The sequence below is a fragment of the Nanorana parkeri genome, unplaced genomic scaffold (genome assembly GCF_000935625.1).
Source record: "Nanorana parkeri isolate BGI_ZX_2015 unplaced genomic scaffold, ASM93562v1 scaffold345, whole genome shotgun sequence".
NCBI classification, from domain to species: Eukaryota; Metazoa; Chordata; class Amphibia; order Anura; family Dicroglossidae; genus Nanorana; species Nanorana parkeri.
This window is the reverse complement of record NW_017306613.1, coordinates 645,576-662,181: the sequence shown is the minus strand read 5'-3', so window position 1 is coordinate 662,181 and position 16,606 is coordinate 645,576. Positions and strand designations below refer to the sequence as shown.

The window sequence follows — 16,606 nt, the reverse complement described above, 5'->3', positions numbered from 1 at the left end:
ACTCCCTCTAATGAAGCTGCAGGCAACCTTGGCACTCCAGCTGTTGAGGTTTTGCAAGGCTCCCGGGGGCAAATACATGCTTGAGGTTGCCTATCTCTGCCCTAGTGGCTATTGTTTATGCCTCTATATTTAATTTCATTATTGAAAAAAAGCAATAACAGTCAAAACAAAAAGACACTATTCTTTCATTTAAAATGTTAGTTAGGGCTCATTAGTTCTCATCCGTTGCCACACATTTTGCACAATATGACTTGAAGTGTATGTTCACCCAAAAGCTTTTTTTCATTTTTTATTTTGGATAGGAGTAGGAAAATGTTACTAGAAAGTTGGAAAATGAAGACTGATTGGTTAGCGCACTCCTAGGGGAGGGGGGTGTCGTGGCCGTTGTGCGGCTCCTTGTGTTATTAGACGGGGTGTCTAACTGTGAGATACTGAACGGAAAGAAAGGAAGGTGTTACAACTCACATCAGGTTCTCACTGCTATCTGCGGCTCTGTTAAAAAGTTTTAGTCTTACTTTTTGTCCTGCTGACATTTCCCCACACAGGAAGTAAGGAAAAATGTCCAACAGGGACATATATGGAAACAAAACCCTGACAGGGGTTTTAGCCTACCTGTTCTATTAGTGTATTAGTTTTAGTGTTTTACTTTTGTCTGTATTGCTGTTGGTAAGTTTCCAAACTTCCAGTCTAAGAAAACATCAGCAGGGCAAGAAGTAAAAAAACTCTCTAATGGAGCACTTGCGAGTGGAAAAACCTGAAAGAGGTCAAAAAAAGAAAAAAGGTTTCGGCTGGACATACACTTTAATCTCCTATTACTACTGGAGACAAGTTGTAATGGTAATTTATTCTCTTATTTCCTAGATGAAAGGTGCTAGCGGACTGTCTCTCCTGCTCCTAATGGTATGTGGATCCAGCTTTGGCCTACAGGAAAGTATGGAGGACCGTGAACCTTGGGAGAGAATTCAGTTGTGGAAGATACTGACTGATGGGGAGGAGAACATCCCAGCATCTCTCCTACGTCAAGCAAACCTAAGAGAGAAGAAATCGACCGACCCGGCATCACTGTTCAGCGTAGCCAAGGAACTCCAAGGTTTTGGGAAAGAAAGAGCAGGCTTTAGGTTTAGGTTTGGCAGGAGAGACGAGGGGAATGACGTTGAAGACTTTGAACCGCAAATTGACAAACGTGTAGGCACAGCCCTTGGATCACTGGCTGAAGAGCTGAACGGTTACAATAGAAAGAAAGGTGGCTTCAGTTTCCGATTTGGAAGGCGATAGATCAAAACATTCCATCAGTCTATGTGCCAATCTCTCTAATCATTTTATATCTCCTGTTCCCTGCGAGCGCTTAAGTTTTAAAAAAGCCACAGGCAAGGCTTCTTCCTTTAAGCTGTCAAAAGTGCTGTACAAATAAATTCCTGATTCTGTAGCACACTTCCATCCATTAGAGCAAACATTTGCAAAATCCATTTTCAAACAAGTCAATGAAATCTTCCTGCTTTACCAGAGAGAGAGTAATGAATCAATTATGCCTAAGACTTGTCCAAACTCAGTGTTCCTTTTATCGGCTGTGTATGGAAAAATATTAAAAGTTTAGAGAACTGAGGTTTTTTTTTTAACTTTTACTGTCATAATTAGTTCATAATTATTATCCCAACCGCTGAAGACACTTCAAAAACATGTCTGTTACAAAGCTTGTTAACTATTTTGCTCCTCAGTAATGTTTATGGTGACTCGGGGTTTAACAATGTATCATCAAACTGAGTTTTTATTTTGTACAACAAACTTATTAAACAAAAAAAAGAAAAAAAAAAACCTTGTGTACATTGTACCTTTAAATATATGGTAGTGTCTGTTACAGCAAATCAAAAATGTGTCAAGTTGTTTTAATTTATTTTCTCTAGTTTCTTGTTAGATGGATCCATAGTTACATAGTATTTCAAGTTGAAAAAAGACCAACCTATTGTGTGCATGTGTATGGTCCTACTAATGTGTGTGAATGTATATGTCCGCATGTGATCCATGAGCACCTTTACCTGCTGTCTAAAATGGCATCACTTGGTCCAGTCCTGGCACTTAGCGCTAAACAACACATTGGGCCAGATGAACTAAAATTGGTGGTTGTTGAGGAATGCGAACGCTTGAGACATCCGATTTGTGCGCACAGCCCTACTTAATTATCTCCAAGGCAGAAAGTAATTAGAAAAAAAAATGTTAGAGTTGTCACTAGAACAGGGGAGGACAAATGTTCCAATGGGGAAACCGGTTCTGGTGACAATTCACCTCGCTTTTTAGGGATTTCCTTTCACTTCATGTGCCTCCAGGGCAGGATGTGAAGAGAAAACTCTGCAATTTGAAACCGGAAGCAAAACATTAAATGGCAGCAGTTTTGACTTCTCTATTCTATCCAAAACTAAAACAAAAACAGTTTTGCCTATACATGCATGTTAAGTGCCTCTTCACACTTGTGCATGTGTTCACACACGTGGCACGCTGTTTTAAAGGAACCCCATCACCACAGGGCTACGTATAGAAAGACAGCCTGCTCTTTAAGGGCCGGTTCACACCATAAAGAGTGCTTTCCAGTGGGAGGGGGCGTGACCGTGCATTGAAGTCAATGGCAACGCAGCCATGCCCGCAGTGCGAGCAGCGGCACCCGAACGCATGGCACATTAGTGCCTGCGTTCTGGTCCACTGCGATTTGCCAAACTGCTGCATGTACTATTTTTGCAGATCACACTGGACCAGAACGCAGGCACTAATGTGCCATGCATTCGGATGCCGCTGATCGCACTGCAGACAGGGGGCGTGGCTGCGGTGCTATTGACTTCAATGCACAACCACGCCTCCTCCCGCCCCTGAAAGCAAGGAGCTGGCTGGGTTGCGTTCCAGTGGCTGAACGCTCTGGAACGCACTCTTTATGGAGTGAACCAGCCCTAAAAGAAGCATATCTATACTTACCTTTCTGGTGGTCCGTGTCTTGAAAGGCCACTGCTTCACTTGCTCCCTGTTCACTGCACAATTCTGGGTGTGTGAATACCTGCTCCTCCTGTCGCATGCAATGGCTCCTTTTACCAGCCTATACCTCACTACAGGATGTAAGAGCTGGCAGGTAGAATCAGTTGCATATGGCAGGGGGAGCAGGTAGATGAACCCCCCAGAAGGGTCATGTACTTGCAGCGACTAGAAAGCAGTGGGCTGCCGAAAAGTTAAGTATAGAGGGCTTCTATTTAAACAGATGTATAAGCCTGCACTAATGCAATATACAGTAAACTCTGTTTTCCAGTATTCAACTAACAGAAACTCTCATCTAACCGGTGATAAGAAAAAATCCACTGTGCACTCACTGATCTGCAACCTTCTAGGAGAGGGCTCTGCAGCATAGGAAGGTAGAGAAACAGGTGGAAAAGTGCTGTATTATCCTGGGAATGAGTGTCTGAACGATCTGTGAAAGGTGCTGTATTATCCTGGGAATGAGTGTCTGAACAATCTGTGAAAGGTGCTGTATTATCCTGGGAATGAGTGTCTGAACAATCTGTGAAAGGTGCTGTATTATCCTGGGAATGAGTGTCTGAACAATCCTCTATGAAAAGTGCTCTATTATCCTGTGAACAAGCACCACCTAGTGATCACTCCCAGTACTGCACTGCATTGGTCATAGACTACAATATATTGTAGATCTCCAGTCCCAATGTCAGGTAGTCACAATGCACACAGCATTGCAGCACCTGTATTAGTGCACCTGAATTACACCACTAATACCAAGTGTCTGTTTGTCTTAATTTGCTTTTGATTACTTTATTTTAACATTAACCCCTTCATGACTGGAGATGTACACTGTACGTCCCCAGCATGAAGTGCCCAAATGACTGACCACGTACACTGTATGTGATCAGCTATTTGAAGCTTTTAAAAGCTGGTAACAGCTGAGATCAGCGGTTACTGTTCATTAATGGATGCCTCACTATTGAGGCATCCATAAATAAATGAATTAAGCTTTAGTAAAAGCTTAATTCTTTCATCAAATGAAAGAATTGAGCTTTTACAGATACCTGGTCGCTGTAAGCAATCGAGTATCTGAGAGTGACAATAGAGCCGTGTGAATGGCTCTGCTGTATCACTGTTTTGACATCGCAATCTGTTAAATCGGGATCTGTTTTGACAGCTTTGTACAGATCCCGATGTGTACAATGATACAATGTTTCAAAAAACAAATGTCTCAAATCCTAGGGATGTGAGGTGTTTCCAAATAAAGGACAAATAAATGAATTTATTTTAATGCATTTTTTTAGCTGTACTATTTTTCTAAAAAACAATAATAAATCAAAACTGGGGCAAAAGCGTTTTCTTTTACGTTTTTTCCTCGTTTTATATTTTTTTCATCCTAAGTAAGGCATTGGGCACCCATATGTGATATAATTATATTGTCCTATCTGTCCTCTAAAAAAACAATATATAATATGTGTGGGTGCACTTAGTAAGAAAGCATATTACTGACGTGGAAGAATCACACAGCAAAAAAAATGTAAAAAGTGCTTGAGTAATTTATGAACAGAAACTAAAAACAAGCTCAGTCATGAAGGGGTTAATATGAGGTCAATACAGAGTTTTTTATGGTATGGTATAGTATGGGGTGGGGTATAGCATTAGTTAAAACTTTTTAAAAAGTAACTCTCAAGCAACCAGAAACTACATTTATTCGGAATCTACCAATCCCCGTGGATGCCGGATAACGGGGAGCTTACTGTAATATGAATAGCAGAATGCTTAAAACCGATATATATAACATCTCTGTGTACATTTTTCTGCGGCACTTTAACGCGCCATTTGATGCAAACGTAAAACCTCTATGTTATTAGTACACGGCAGCTTGTGCAGTGTAATGCCGCAGCGTGTGAAGTATACTAATATTGCAGCTTGTGCAGTATACTAATACCACCTAAGGAATAAAGGGCCCCCGTGCAGGATTTTTTCTCGCCCCCCCAAAACCACTAAAGGATGAATAAAGGTGAAAAAAGTATTTTAATTTTTTTTTAAAAGCCAGTTGCTGATTATACACAGAGCTTTAGCCAAATAATTGTCATTCAGATGAGGTTTAGTTCTACTTCTGATTGATCTCATACTTCTATGGAATACTGTGCCATAAAAGAGAGTACTTATACTCGTTAGTATTGTATCTGGCTTTAAATCTGACCTCTCTCCCTGTGCTGGTGGATGCAGTTCTAACAAGCTTTCCAAGGGCTATATGGCCAAGCAGGCTCACCTTTTCACAGGTCCCGGGGATGAGAACCGGGACCTCTCTGCTCATCCCATCAGTGGCGTAGCGTGGGTTGTGAGAGCACAGGGCAAGGCAAGTATTGTGTCCCCCTACCCCATGGACCGTTAGCACTCCCTGAGTATAGGTGCATCCCTATCTGTACCCCAATAGAGGACTACAAAGCCCAGCAACATATCATACAGCAATGGAAAATGGCAACCGCCTAGAAAGGGACAACAAATCTCAGCAGTACATTATACAGCAATGCAGAATACCACCAGCTATGGAGGACTACAAATTCCAACAATACATTATACAGCAATGCAGTATAATACCATCAGCTAGGGAGAACTCAAAATCCCAGCGATACATTATACACCAATTCTGAATGGCACCTGGCTATAGAGGACTACAAATCCCAGAAATGCAGAATATAAAGCTACATACCATGTGCTGCTTCGGGGTGCCGGCCTGATGTCTCCAGCGAAGGATCGCAGGTGGCTGTGTGGGGTCTTAGGATGGCTGTTCAGATTCTATGGTGGGCTGTGCGGACCCTCAGGTGGGCTGTGCGGACCCTCAGGTGGGCTGTGCAGGGTTTATGGTGGGCTGTGCAGACTCTCAGGTGGCTGTGCCGGTTCTTCGGAGGGCTGTGCATACTCTCAGGTGGTTGTGTGGGGTTAAAGGTGACTGTGTGGCTTTTAGGTGGTCTGTGCAGGGTTAATGGTGGCTGTGCGGCTTTTTAGGTGGTCTGTGCAGTTCTCAGATGGCTCTGCGGGGTTAGAGGTGGCTGTGCAGTTCTCAGATTGCTCTGCGGGGTTAGAGGTGGCTGTGTGGCTCTCAGGGGGTCTGTGCGGGGTTAGAGGTGGCTGTGCGATTCTCAGGTGGCCGTGCGGGGTTAAATGGTGGTCTTCGCGTGCAACAGAAAGTGCAATATTCTGTTCAGTCTTCAAACCCATTGCTGGAATCAGTAGAAGACAACTGTAATCATTTAAATCAGGTAAATAAATTATAATAGGGAGTATTACAGTGTAATGTTTCCTATTATAATCCATTTCTCTAAAACATCCCCCCCCCTCCCCCCACGCTACTTAATCCTCATTTTGACTCACCCTGTACACTGCATGCTGCCAGAGCCCGACGCCATCCCGGCCACACACACACACAAACTCCTCTCCCACCATTACTAGGGACGCAGCAGGGGGTTGGAGCTGGAACTCATTGGACCCCACCCCCTTGCTGAGAAGCCCATCAGAGAACCCCCTTGCTGAGAAGCTCCTGGCCCCAAAGACCCTGCACTAAACAATATTTCTCCAAGTGCGGGGGGGGGGGCCCAGGACCAGACCTCACCCGGGCCCTGGTGCAACCGAACCAGCAATAGTTCCACCCCTGCACCGATTGCACGAGATACTAATACAGCAGATTGCACAGTATGCTAATACCGCAGCTAGCATAGTATACCAATAGCCCAACTCACACAGTATGCTAAAACGGCAGCTTGTGCAGATTGAGCAATATACGTAGATCACAGCTTGCACAGAATACTAATGCCACCGATTGCACAGAATACTAGTGCCACCGATTGCAGAAGATACTAATACCGCAGATTGCACAGTATACTAATATCGCGGCTAGCATAGTATAATAGCCCAACTCACACAGTATGCTAAAACAGCAGCTTGCTCAGTATGCTAATACCGCAGATTGCGCAGTATGCTAATACCGCAGATTGCGCAGTATGCTAATACCGCAGATTGCGCAGTATATTAACACCGCAGATTGCGCAGTATATTAATACCACAGATTGCGCAGCATATTAATACCACAGATTGCGCAGCATATCAATACCACAGATTGCGCAGCATATCATTACCACAGATTGCGCAGCATACTAATACCGCAGATTGCGCAGTATATCAATACCACAGATTGTGCAGTATATGAATACCGCCGATTGCGCAGTATATTAATACCACAGATTGAGCAATATACGAATATCGCAGCTTGCACAGAATACTAGTGCCACAGATTGCAGAAGATACTAATACCGCAGATTGCACAGTATACTAATATCGCGGCTAGCATAGTATACCAATAGCCCAACTCACACAGTATGCTAAAACAGCAGCTTGCGCAGTATACTAATACCACAGATTGCGCAGTATACTAATACCGCAGATTGCGCAGTATATGAATACCACAGATTGAGCAATATACGAATATCACAGCTTGCACAGAATACTAATGCCACCGATTGCAGAAGATACTAATACCGCAGATTGCACAGTATACTAATACCACGGCTAGCATACTCACACAGTATGCTAAAACAGCAGCTTGCGCAGTATACTAATACCACAGATTGCAGAAAATACAGCAGCTGGCACATTATTCTAATAGCCCAGCTTGCACAGTATGGTGTCTGGCTGCTGACAGGCTACTGACAGGGTATACTTTCCTTTTTCTACTTTACAATATAGTTAACATATGCGGCTGACTTTATAACTCCGAGAGAAATAACTTTTTTACTGGAAGTATTTGTATTTGACATCTAAATTGAAAGCAAAGTATTATTTTCCGTCGCACAACCATTTTTCATAGGGCTATTGAAGCTTGTATAACGTGTGACAGAAAGGGACGTATGTGTAAAAAAACATGGATGTCACGATACGGAGCCTTTCTTACATGTCTAACAAAAACTCCAATACGTTTGAAAACCTATTGTTAGGCACCTTTCTACTGGTGCTTTCGCTTAATGGCGGTGGGAAGCCTCAAGTGTTAATTAGCGGAGTGCAACCGTATTTATATCTGAATTGATAAGTATAGCTCAGCTTGACCTATGTCTATGACATAAGTACATTAGAGGCAGGCGGATGCTGAGTGCCGCTACGCTGAATGGGCTTGCCAAGCCTCTACTAGTGGGAGTCTAGAGGGAGTCGACAGCTTCCATTGTAATGCACAATGGTAAGCATCGTGTAGACAAAGTCACCTGAGCGCAAAGTGCTTGATACTTTTCCCCTTAACGGCTTGCCTTTGAATTATGTCATTCCCTCAAACGCAAGAAACCTGCCGGGTAGAAATTACACCTTTTTTTCTGCTCTTTACCCATGAACAACAGGTAGACTTAATGCTGCATTATAATCCTCATGGTGTTGTGGTAATGTTGATACCAATAAAAGGGTTAGAGCTTTGAGTAAATTGGAATGGAATTACACCGATTAGAGGCAAGTGAGCTGTATGTACACAAGTACATTACACACACTAGATCAATTTTTTACATATATTGAGCTATAGGGAGAATCTCAGTCCTATCAAAACCCCGTATGGGTGCGTGTGAGTGAAAAAGAAAAACCTACTAATATGTAGTCCATAGTAACTAGATTCTACCATCTATGCTGGTCTTTCTACAGACAGTAAAATCATCTTTCTAATAAAGGGACTGCAATGCTTATTTTATTCTCAAATGTGACAATGTCTGACGTGAGAAGTGTTGGACAGAAGTCAGATTTTCCCGTCCATGCAACAGGAACATAAAAGGAAAGAATGGACCAGTTAATTCTGCAACACTTCTGCTGAGAGTCCTGGGTTACTACAACCCCCAGTTCCACTGTGGGATTGCCACACAATGCCACAATATATATACACACACATATACATACACACACATATATGTATGGACACTCTAATTTAAAGTGATCCTGTGCCCAGGCTATGGATATTTAAGTATTTAGAGGTTCATAGAAGCTGTATATGCGCATGACACAAGCCTTCACTGAACTGTGTGGCTGCAGGCACTGTGGAGCAACTCATCCTCCAAGTTCGTAAGATGAGGACTAGGAGGGCTAATTAGACTCCTTGAGAAAACACAAAGCAGTGGTGTCAAACTCAATGTCGTCGTGGGCAGCATCAGCAATATGGTTGCCCTCAAAAGGCTGGTTGTATCTGTAAGACTATATGAATGTATATACTCTTTATCATACTAATGATATACACTTGCCTCTGCATTCGATTACTACTGGTTTTAGTAAGAACTTAATAACTAGCTCTGAAAGTCTATGAAAAATAATTGCAATTGGTGTAATAGTGCGGACTCTCAGTTAGCTGTGCAGGGTCTATGGTGGGCTGTGCAGACTCTCAGGTGGGGAATGCGGAGTCTATGGTGAGCTTTGCAGACTCTCAGGTGGGCTATGCGGGGTCTATGGTGGATTGTGCGGACACTCAGGTGGGCTATGCAGGGTCTATGGTGAGCTGCGCAGACTCTCAGGTGGGCTATGCAGGGTCTATGGTGGACTGTGCAGACTCTCAGGTGGGCTATGCAGGGTCTATGATGGGCTGTGCAGACTCTCAGGTGGCTGAGCAGGTTCTATGGTGGGCTATGCAGGGTCTATGGTGGACTGTGCAGACTCTCAGGTGGGCTATGCAGGGTCTATGATGGGCTGTGCAGACTCTCAGGTGGCTGAGCAGGTTCTATGGTGGGCTATGCAGGGTCTATGGTGGACTGTGCAGACTCTCAGGTGGGCTATGCAGGGTCTATGGTGGACTGTGCGGACTCTCAGGTGGGCTACGCAGACTCAGGTGGGCTATGCAGGGTCTATGGTGGGCTATGCAGACTCTCAGGTGGGCTGTGCAGACTCTCAGGTGGCTGAGCAGGTTCTATGTTGGGCTGTGCGGGCTCTCAGGTGGCTGTGCAGGTTCTATGGCAGGCTGTGTGGACTCTCAAGTCGGCTGTGTGGGGTCTATTCTGGGATGTGCGGGGTCTTAGGAGGGCTTCGTGGTCTTACCAGGGGTCCTGGTGGGTTTAGGTGGGTGCTGCCGGCGCTGTAAACAAGCACCATGAATAACAGGAGGGCTGCTGGGACCTTGGAAGCCTTTCTGTGAATCCCGGTGCCTGTTGACAGCGCCGGCTTCGGTTTAAAAATTTAAAGCGCCGGTACTGGTACGAGTACTCGTGAAAATGCCCAGTATCGGTGCACCCTAGTCAGTGTATCTAAAGTGTTCTGTCCTCCTCTCTGCTGCAGACTGCTGAGACAAGGTGGGGGCGGAGACAAGGGGGTGCCACAGATGCAGGACAGGTGCAAGGGGCACAGGAAACAGCCGGATTTGGCCCGCAGGCCTTGTGACTAACACATGTGACAAAGCATGCACAGGGCAGCTCTGAGTTTCTGAAATGATTGACAAGTAATTTCTGGCACTTATGAAACAGATATAACAAAACACTTTTAATGGTATATTTCTCAAGCCAAAAGGCTAGCATAGAAGAGAAGTTCACTGCTAGGGCTTACATTCACTTTAATCAGTCTTTAAAGCTACAACAGTTTCAGATGTATGTCTAGAACACAGAAATGTCCCTGAAAATAGGGGAACTTTGTTAATAGACCTTTTGGTTGTCGTTTAGATTATTAACTGCTTTTCACCATCTGCTGCCTATTAGCCCTAAAAGCAGCACTAAATTGGTCAGCATCCACGTTGATGTTAGCATTTTAAACCTTTCATTTTAAAACATCCAGCGCTGAAAACACCTTAATGTGTTTCTAAAGCTTGCTGAATACACGGCCAACGTACAATTCCCGAATGCCGCAATTAACGTTGGGCAGTCTTAAGACTCCTGCTATTCAGGCGTGTAGTAATATGACAGCGGCCGCACATTTGTGAATAGCTAGATAACGATTGCAAACCGCTTTCTGGGCCGTATGCTACTTTTTGTAAATTACCAGTTTGGGAACTAAGCCTAACCTGTATTCTTACACAGCGGACAATTACATAGAGCTGGTGACACCACAAGGAATAAAGGGGGTGAGCGAGCCTGCCGGCAGGAGCGTGTCACGTTGGTGACCTGCCGGGAGATTACACAGCCATCAGCAAATACTCCATTTTGACACCTGCCTTCCATTAACCATTGTATTCCCGCAAGGACCAAAGTCAATGAAGCGAAAACACAAGGCAAGATATTCCGCCACACCGCAGGGTTAATTTTCTGTTTCAGATCTGTCTTATCAGACTATTCCTAAGAGACCACCAGTGATCCGCTAAAGACTTTCAAAAAGCCTGGGCCAATGATTAGACATGACAAGTGCTGACCGCATCCAGAATGAAAGAGTTAATGTAATTATATCAAATGCCAATCTTGTCTCTCGTTACTCAGTAACCCCCCACCCCTGCCACCTCTCTGGTAAAGGCAGACTCCAAGGCCTCTTCCCAACATCATGGGAAAATATAGATCTTTTAGCTTGATTAAGCTGTAAGGGAATGTCTTTGCATTTCACTGCCTCATTTCAAATACCCTCACACCTACCTGGCAAAGTCAACAGGCGCAGAATCAATAGTACATACTGATACACACCGTCCGCTTTGTGATGGCCAGGGATTTGTATTTGCTTGTTTCTCTGCTGATCTGCAATCAAGTAAATGATAATGCTCTTGGGCGACATTTTTTCTTTTTTTAACCCAAGTGTTATATCAAAATGTTCACATACAAAGACATTTCAAGCTAGCCACACACATTACCCACCTTTCACAATCCAGTTTTCTCTTTTCACTGAAATACTGTTTTCCTACAGTGATTGCGCAATACCTGAATTGCGGCAGAGCATTATAACGTAGGCTTTACATCGGTCTACTTTGGTGCCTTGTGTTACAGTGGACCTTTACCCCCTTTCACTAAAAAATCACATTGGAGCACAGCTTTGCATGTTGATATGAAATCATCTGACATTCAATAAACATATATGTTTTGCTTTTACTTGCAATTACTGTTTTTGCACTTTCTGGTTGGATGACGCCCTGGCCTCACAGATGCATTCTGGGAAGGTTATATAACCAGTGCCTTCCTGGGAAATCTCATCTGTAAACTACAAAATCTCACGGGGGGTGGCAGCAAACGCTGTAACATAAGGATTTTATAGCGTTAATTTTACTAAAGGCAAATAGGCGCTTCACTTTGCAAGGGAATTGGCACTTCGCAGGGAACGTTTCTCTGTAGCATAGTGAATGAGGCGAAGCTCTGCTGACTTTCATCATCCGATCAAGTGCAAGCAAAAACTGTTTTTTATTTAAAATGGCCTGGCCAGGAAGGGGGTCTAAACACCTGGTCTTGAAGTGGTTAAATTATGATTGGGTATTCTTTGCAAAGTGAAGTTTCACCACATCCACCAAGCTAAGGTAAACTTCCCCTGCAAAGTGCAAATTCCCTTGCAAAGTGAACAGCCTATTTGCCTTTATGTGCCTATGTGACCCCGTTAACCTATAATAAAGATCCAATTTGACTGTAATGTGAAGGGAGCTTCATAAACTCTTTAAGGTGGGCATGCACAGTTTAAAAGTGTAACTTCACTTTTGTTGAGGAAAAAAACAATCCCCTGTGCATGATGCGTGTACATTGAAGAGTTATAACATACTTTGTAGCAGATTCCTACCGTGTTCTGTTTTGAAGAAATATCTGTTTGTTTCCTGGTATCCTCTCCAGAATGATTCCTGAATGGGAGGCTCTGTGCTCATTATAATCACCTGTGGACTTTCCATGTTCTAATGAGGAAAGGTGCATCCCTTTAGCAGTAATTAACCCTTAGAGAGTATCTAACTGAAAATGAAATTCATATTGCAGGGGATGCTTACAATTTTACTTGCATCTTAGTGCACACTCCCAGGAAAATCTGAGAGCCAATCAGAGAAGCAGCAAATTACATTTCTAGGAGTGCTCTGTATACCAACTGTGTATAGAATCCCCAAGGAGCTATATTGCATTAAATTATTTGAACAATTTTAGAAAATGACAGCTTTCATTAAATCCAGTAGCATGCTTCTAACATATTACATGGCCGTAGTGTTAATTCAATGGGCCAATGATAATGTGAATGTCTATGCTGATTACACACAATCATGTTTCAGATATAAGCTGCTAAATCGACATATTAATCAACAGCTGTGTAGAATGTAGAACCAATCCAGCAGCAAATGCCAACAAGTCATCTCACGTCTATGGGCTTCCTAAGGCCTGCTTCAAGTAAAGCCGTGCTTTGTCCATGTAGCAACAGCACCATATTAAAACAGGCCCCTGGAACTGCTTGCATTTACATTTTTTGTTGTTCTCTGGTGCTTTGTTCGGACACCAGAGGATATTCTCACCATTGTCATGTGACTGGACAGTGTTACTAAGTGCACAATTGCAGTCTCACTGGGACCATAAATGCAATGATGTGGCTGGCTTTGCTTGCTGGGGAGTGAAGGGAATATAAACAGCTGCAGTGCCGGTGGGAGGAAACCGAGGTACAAACATGGGAGAACCAACAATGGAGGAAACCCATGAGAGCACAGGGAGAACATGCATACTCCTGCAGTGACCTGGCAGAATCTGGATTTGAACCAGGGACCTTAGTGAGGTAAGGCAGAATTGCATACCTAATCAGGTAGACCCTCACAAAGATGCTTGTACTTCTGTTGCATACAAAAGATTGAATCTGAAAGGAAATCAATGTGTGGCCTACAATAAGATCTACTACATCTGAACACTTTGGCACTAAGAAGTATGTGAAAGTATCTGAAACAGAGAAAATTGTTTTCTACGGCGATGCAGCAAAAAATAGGTCATGCAGTGTTCAAGACACATTGCTGAATAATGTCTAATAAAAAACACCAACAGCATCATTCCCCTCGACAGCAAATTTTCTTTGTGGCTCATATTAACACATCAAACTCAAGAGAGCTAAACAGATGGCCCCAGGTGCAGAGAAAGAGTCTAGTTAGTATGGACCCTATGGACAGGTCAGCTGACATGAAGTTGTTAGTTAAAGGAGAACTATGACGTGAGTGATTTACACTCATCCTCATAGTTAGAGCCGACGTGCGACAATGAAACTGTCACACATCGATAGATTGGGAAGTGAGCGAACATACACCGTAACTCGCTCAGTTCCTGACCATCTCCCTGCAGAGAGAGGTGACTGTCACTCACCACTACCTGCAGGGATTCCCCCTCCCGTCTCCGATCCTCCAGTGCTGACTGGAAGAACGGACGTGGGAGGGCATAGCTGGTTCTACCTCTAGATAGGCAAGAGCCCACCGTCAATCAATCAGCTGGGTGGATCTCAACAGCATTGTTGGGATCCCTCCCGGCTGCGGCGCTCTCAGTATATAACGGGCAATAGCCCGCTATATACTGGGCTTTTGGTCACGGGAAGATATGTCCTCCTGTGATCCTAAAGAGAACTATGGGATTAAAAGGTTACCCCGTAGTTCTCTTTTAAACAAAGTCTCAGCTTTGTGTGTTAAGAATCTTTTAGTATAAAGTGACAAGGATTTCTGATTGCCAGAGAATTAGACCCTCAAAATACTTTTTTTCCCCCACTTATGGAAATCGGCAGTTCAATGCATTTAGGGTGACTTCCCTGTGAGCCATGTATCCCTTTTTGAGTCACAAAGATTGGCTTGCTGCGTGCAATGCTAATTAGTGATGTACTCGGGCGTGTTCACAAGCGCCTCGTGCCGTGTCCGCTGGGAAGCTGTCAGCGCGAAGGGCCAATCACAGGCACTGAGACATTTCCCGATCTCTGCAGCTGTGGACCAGGAACATGTCTCAGTGCCTGTGATTGGCCCCGCACGCTGACGGCTTCCTGGCGGGCTCGGCACGAGGCGCTTGCGAACATGCCATTTGTCACTAATGCTAATGACAAATGGAAATATTACTTCTCCAGTAATGTCTTCAAAGGATCTCCTTCAAAGCAGACCAAAAAGCTTGTAGTTTAGCTACCTGGGCTTTAGCCTGCCCTTAAATCCCACTTGCAGTTATAGACACTGCCAACCTACATTGTCAATAAGGCTTTAGGTGTTGCTAAATGGCGGACCGTGGTGTGGACATAGAGAGTGGCGGTTTTGTCCGGACCACGATCACCAACTTGCAATGGGTATGGATGGCTGACAGTGGATGCACCGGCCTCTGAGGCTGGTGCATCCACGGTCAGCCATAACCAAGCACAGACTCCCCCTCCATTTCAGTTACTGGTTGCTAGGACCACTGGAATCCTAATAAACAGAGAAGTCAAAAGTGTTCCCCACCCCCAGGATTATAGGAAGATTGGAAGAGTAAATTCTTCCATCCTGTCCTGTAGCCTGCTTCCTCTCCATGGATCCCACCCACAGCCTACTAATTATAGTAAATTAAGGTATGTGGGGACAATATAAAGGGGTACTCTGAAGGGTACAATCAATGTAAGGCTGTACTCTGATGTGGACAACTAATAATTAGTTGTCCCCATCAAGGTGCCCCGTTACATTGGTTGCCTCCATCAGAGTGATCCTTACATTAGTTGCATTCATACCAGATGCGTTACGGGTGCTCTGGCCGCATTTTCCAGCACAGCCCCAATGCTACACAAGGCAATTTACCTTTTTACGAATGGGCTCAGTTCACACTACATTGCGGTAGTGTGTGCTAAAAAAAAGTACTGCATGTGAGCCGCAACTGCAACACATCGTGCTTAGAGAGCTCAATGAAATGTAATTTGTGATATTTCAATAAAGTTCTAACAAGAAAAACAAAACAAACAAAAAAACCAGTGCAATGTGCTGGGTCTCAGGGAGCTTAAGAAAAAGGTCTCAGAAGTAAGATTTGAGCAGCATTGTGAAATACTTGCCTGCCTCAGAGCATTCACATGTAGCTTTTTTTGCATGGACAGCTGCTCTTTCCTATGAACCGGGGTCATCAGAAGCCTCGCCAGAGAAAGGAACACATTTCTTAGACTTCCATTGTACAGTGATATCATAGGAATAAAACATATATATTACAATGTATTCATTTATATCAAAAATAGTTATCACTGCAGTGACACCCACTTCACATATAAGCCTCAGTGCTGTGTTTATCCAACCACATCACAACTGACAAGAGTGTATTGTGGAGTTAAATGTCTGTGCCTTTCCATCCAGCTAGTGTTTTGGAGAGAAATTACTGTCTTGCCTAATTACAATCATGCCTTAAGGTCCAAGATGCTCAAGATGACACTTGTGCACAGTGCTGAGATCCATGAATCAACTAATTATTTTCTAAGCAGTCTGTAAAACTGCCACTGGAGCATAATGGGGCGGTTTGAGGAGACAAGGGATATAAAAATTAATATCTTTTCTATGTGAGAATCTTTTTTTAGAAATACGTATGAACCACGTTATTAAGTCTGTTGAATAAGCTCCAAAAACACATGGTAAGAGGAAAAGTTTCAGGCTAGTTAACATTAAAAAAGTATCTAAACCTGTCTAAGTGGAGTCAGGTAGTGTTTGGTTTCTCTTCAAGGTCTTTACTGCTGGTCAGGACTCTAATAGGGAGATTAGCCATATAGAAGGGATGTGACAACCTTAGCTACTGCTGTT

General features: G+C 43.7%; 1 protein-coding gene across 1 annotated transcript in view; it reads left to right on the top strand.

Moving 5' to 3' along the window:
* QRFP (pyroglutamylated RFamide peptide) overlaps window positions 1-1,360 on the top strand; it is a 43,021-nt gene extending 41,661 nt beyond the window's left edge. The window contains exon 2 of the mRNA XM_018558543.1: window positions 862-1,360. Coding sequence (XP_018414045.1) covers window positions 862-1,275 — 414 coding nt within the window. The 3' untranslated portion in view covers window positions 1,276-1,360. The remainder of the gene's footprint in view (window positions 1-861) is intronic.
* Window positions 1,361-16,606: the final 15,246 nt, after the last annotated feature.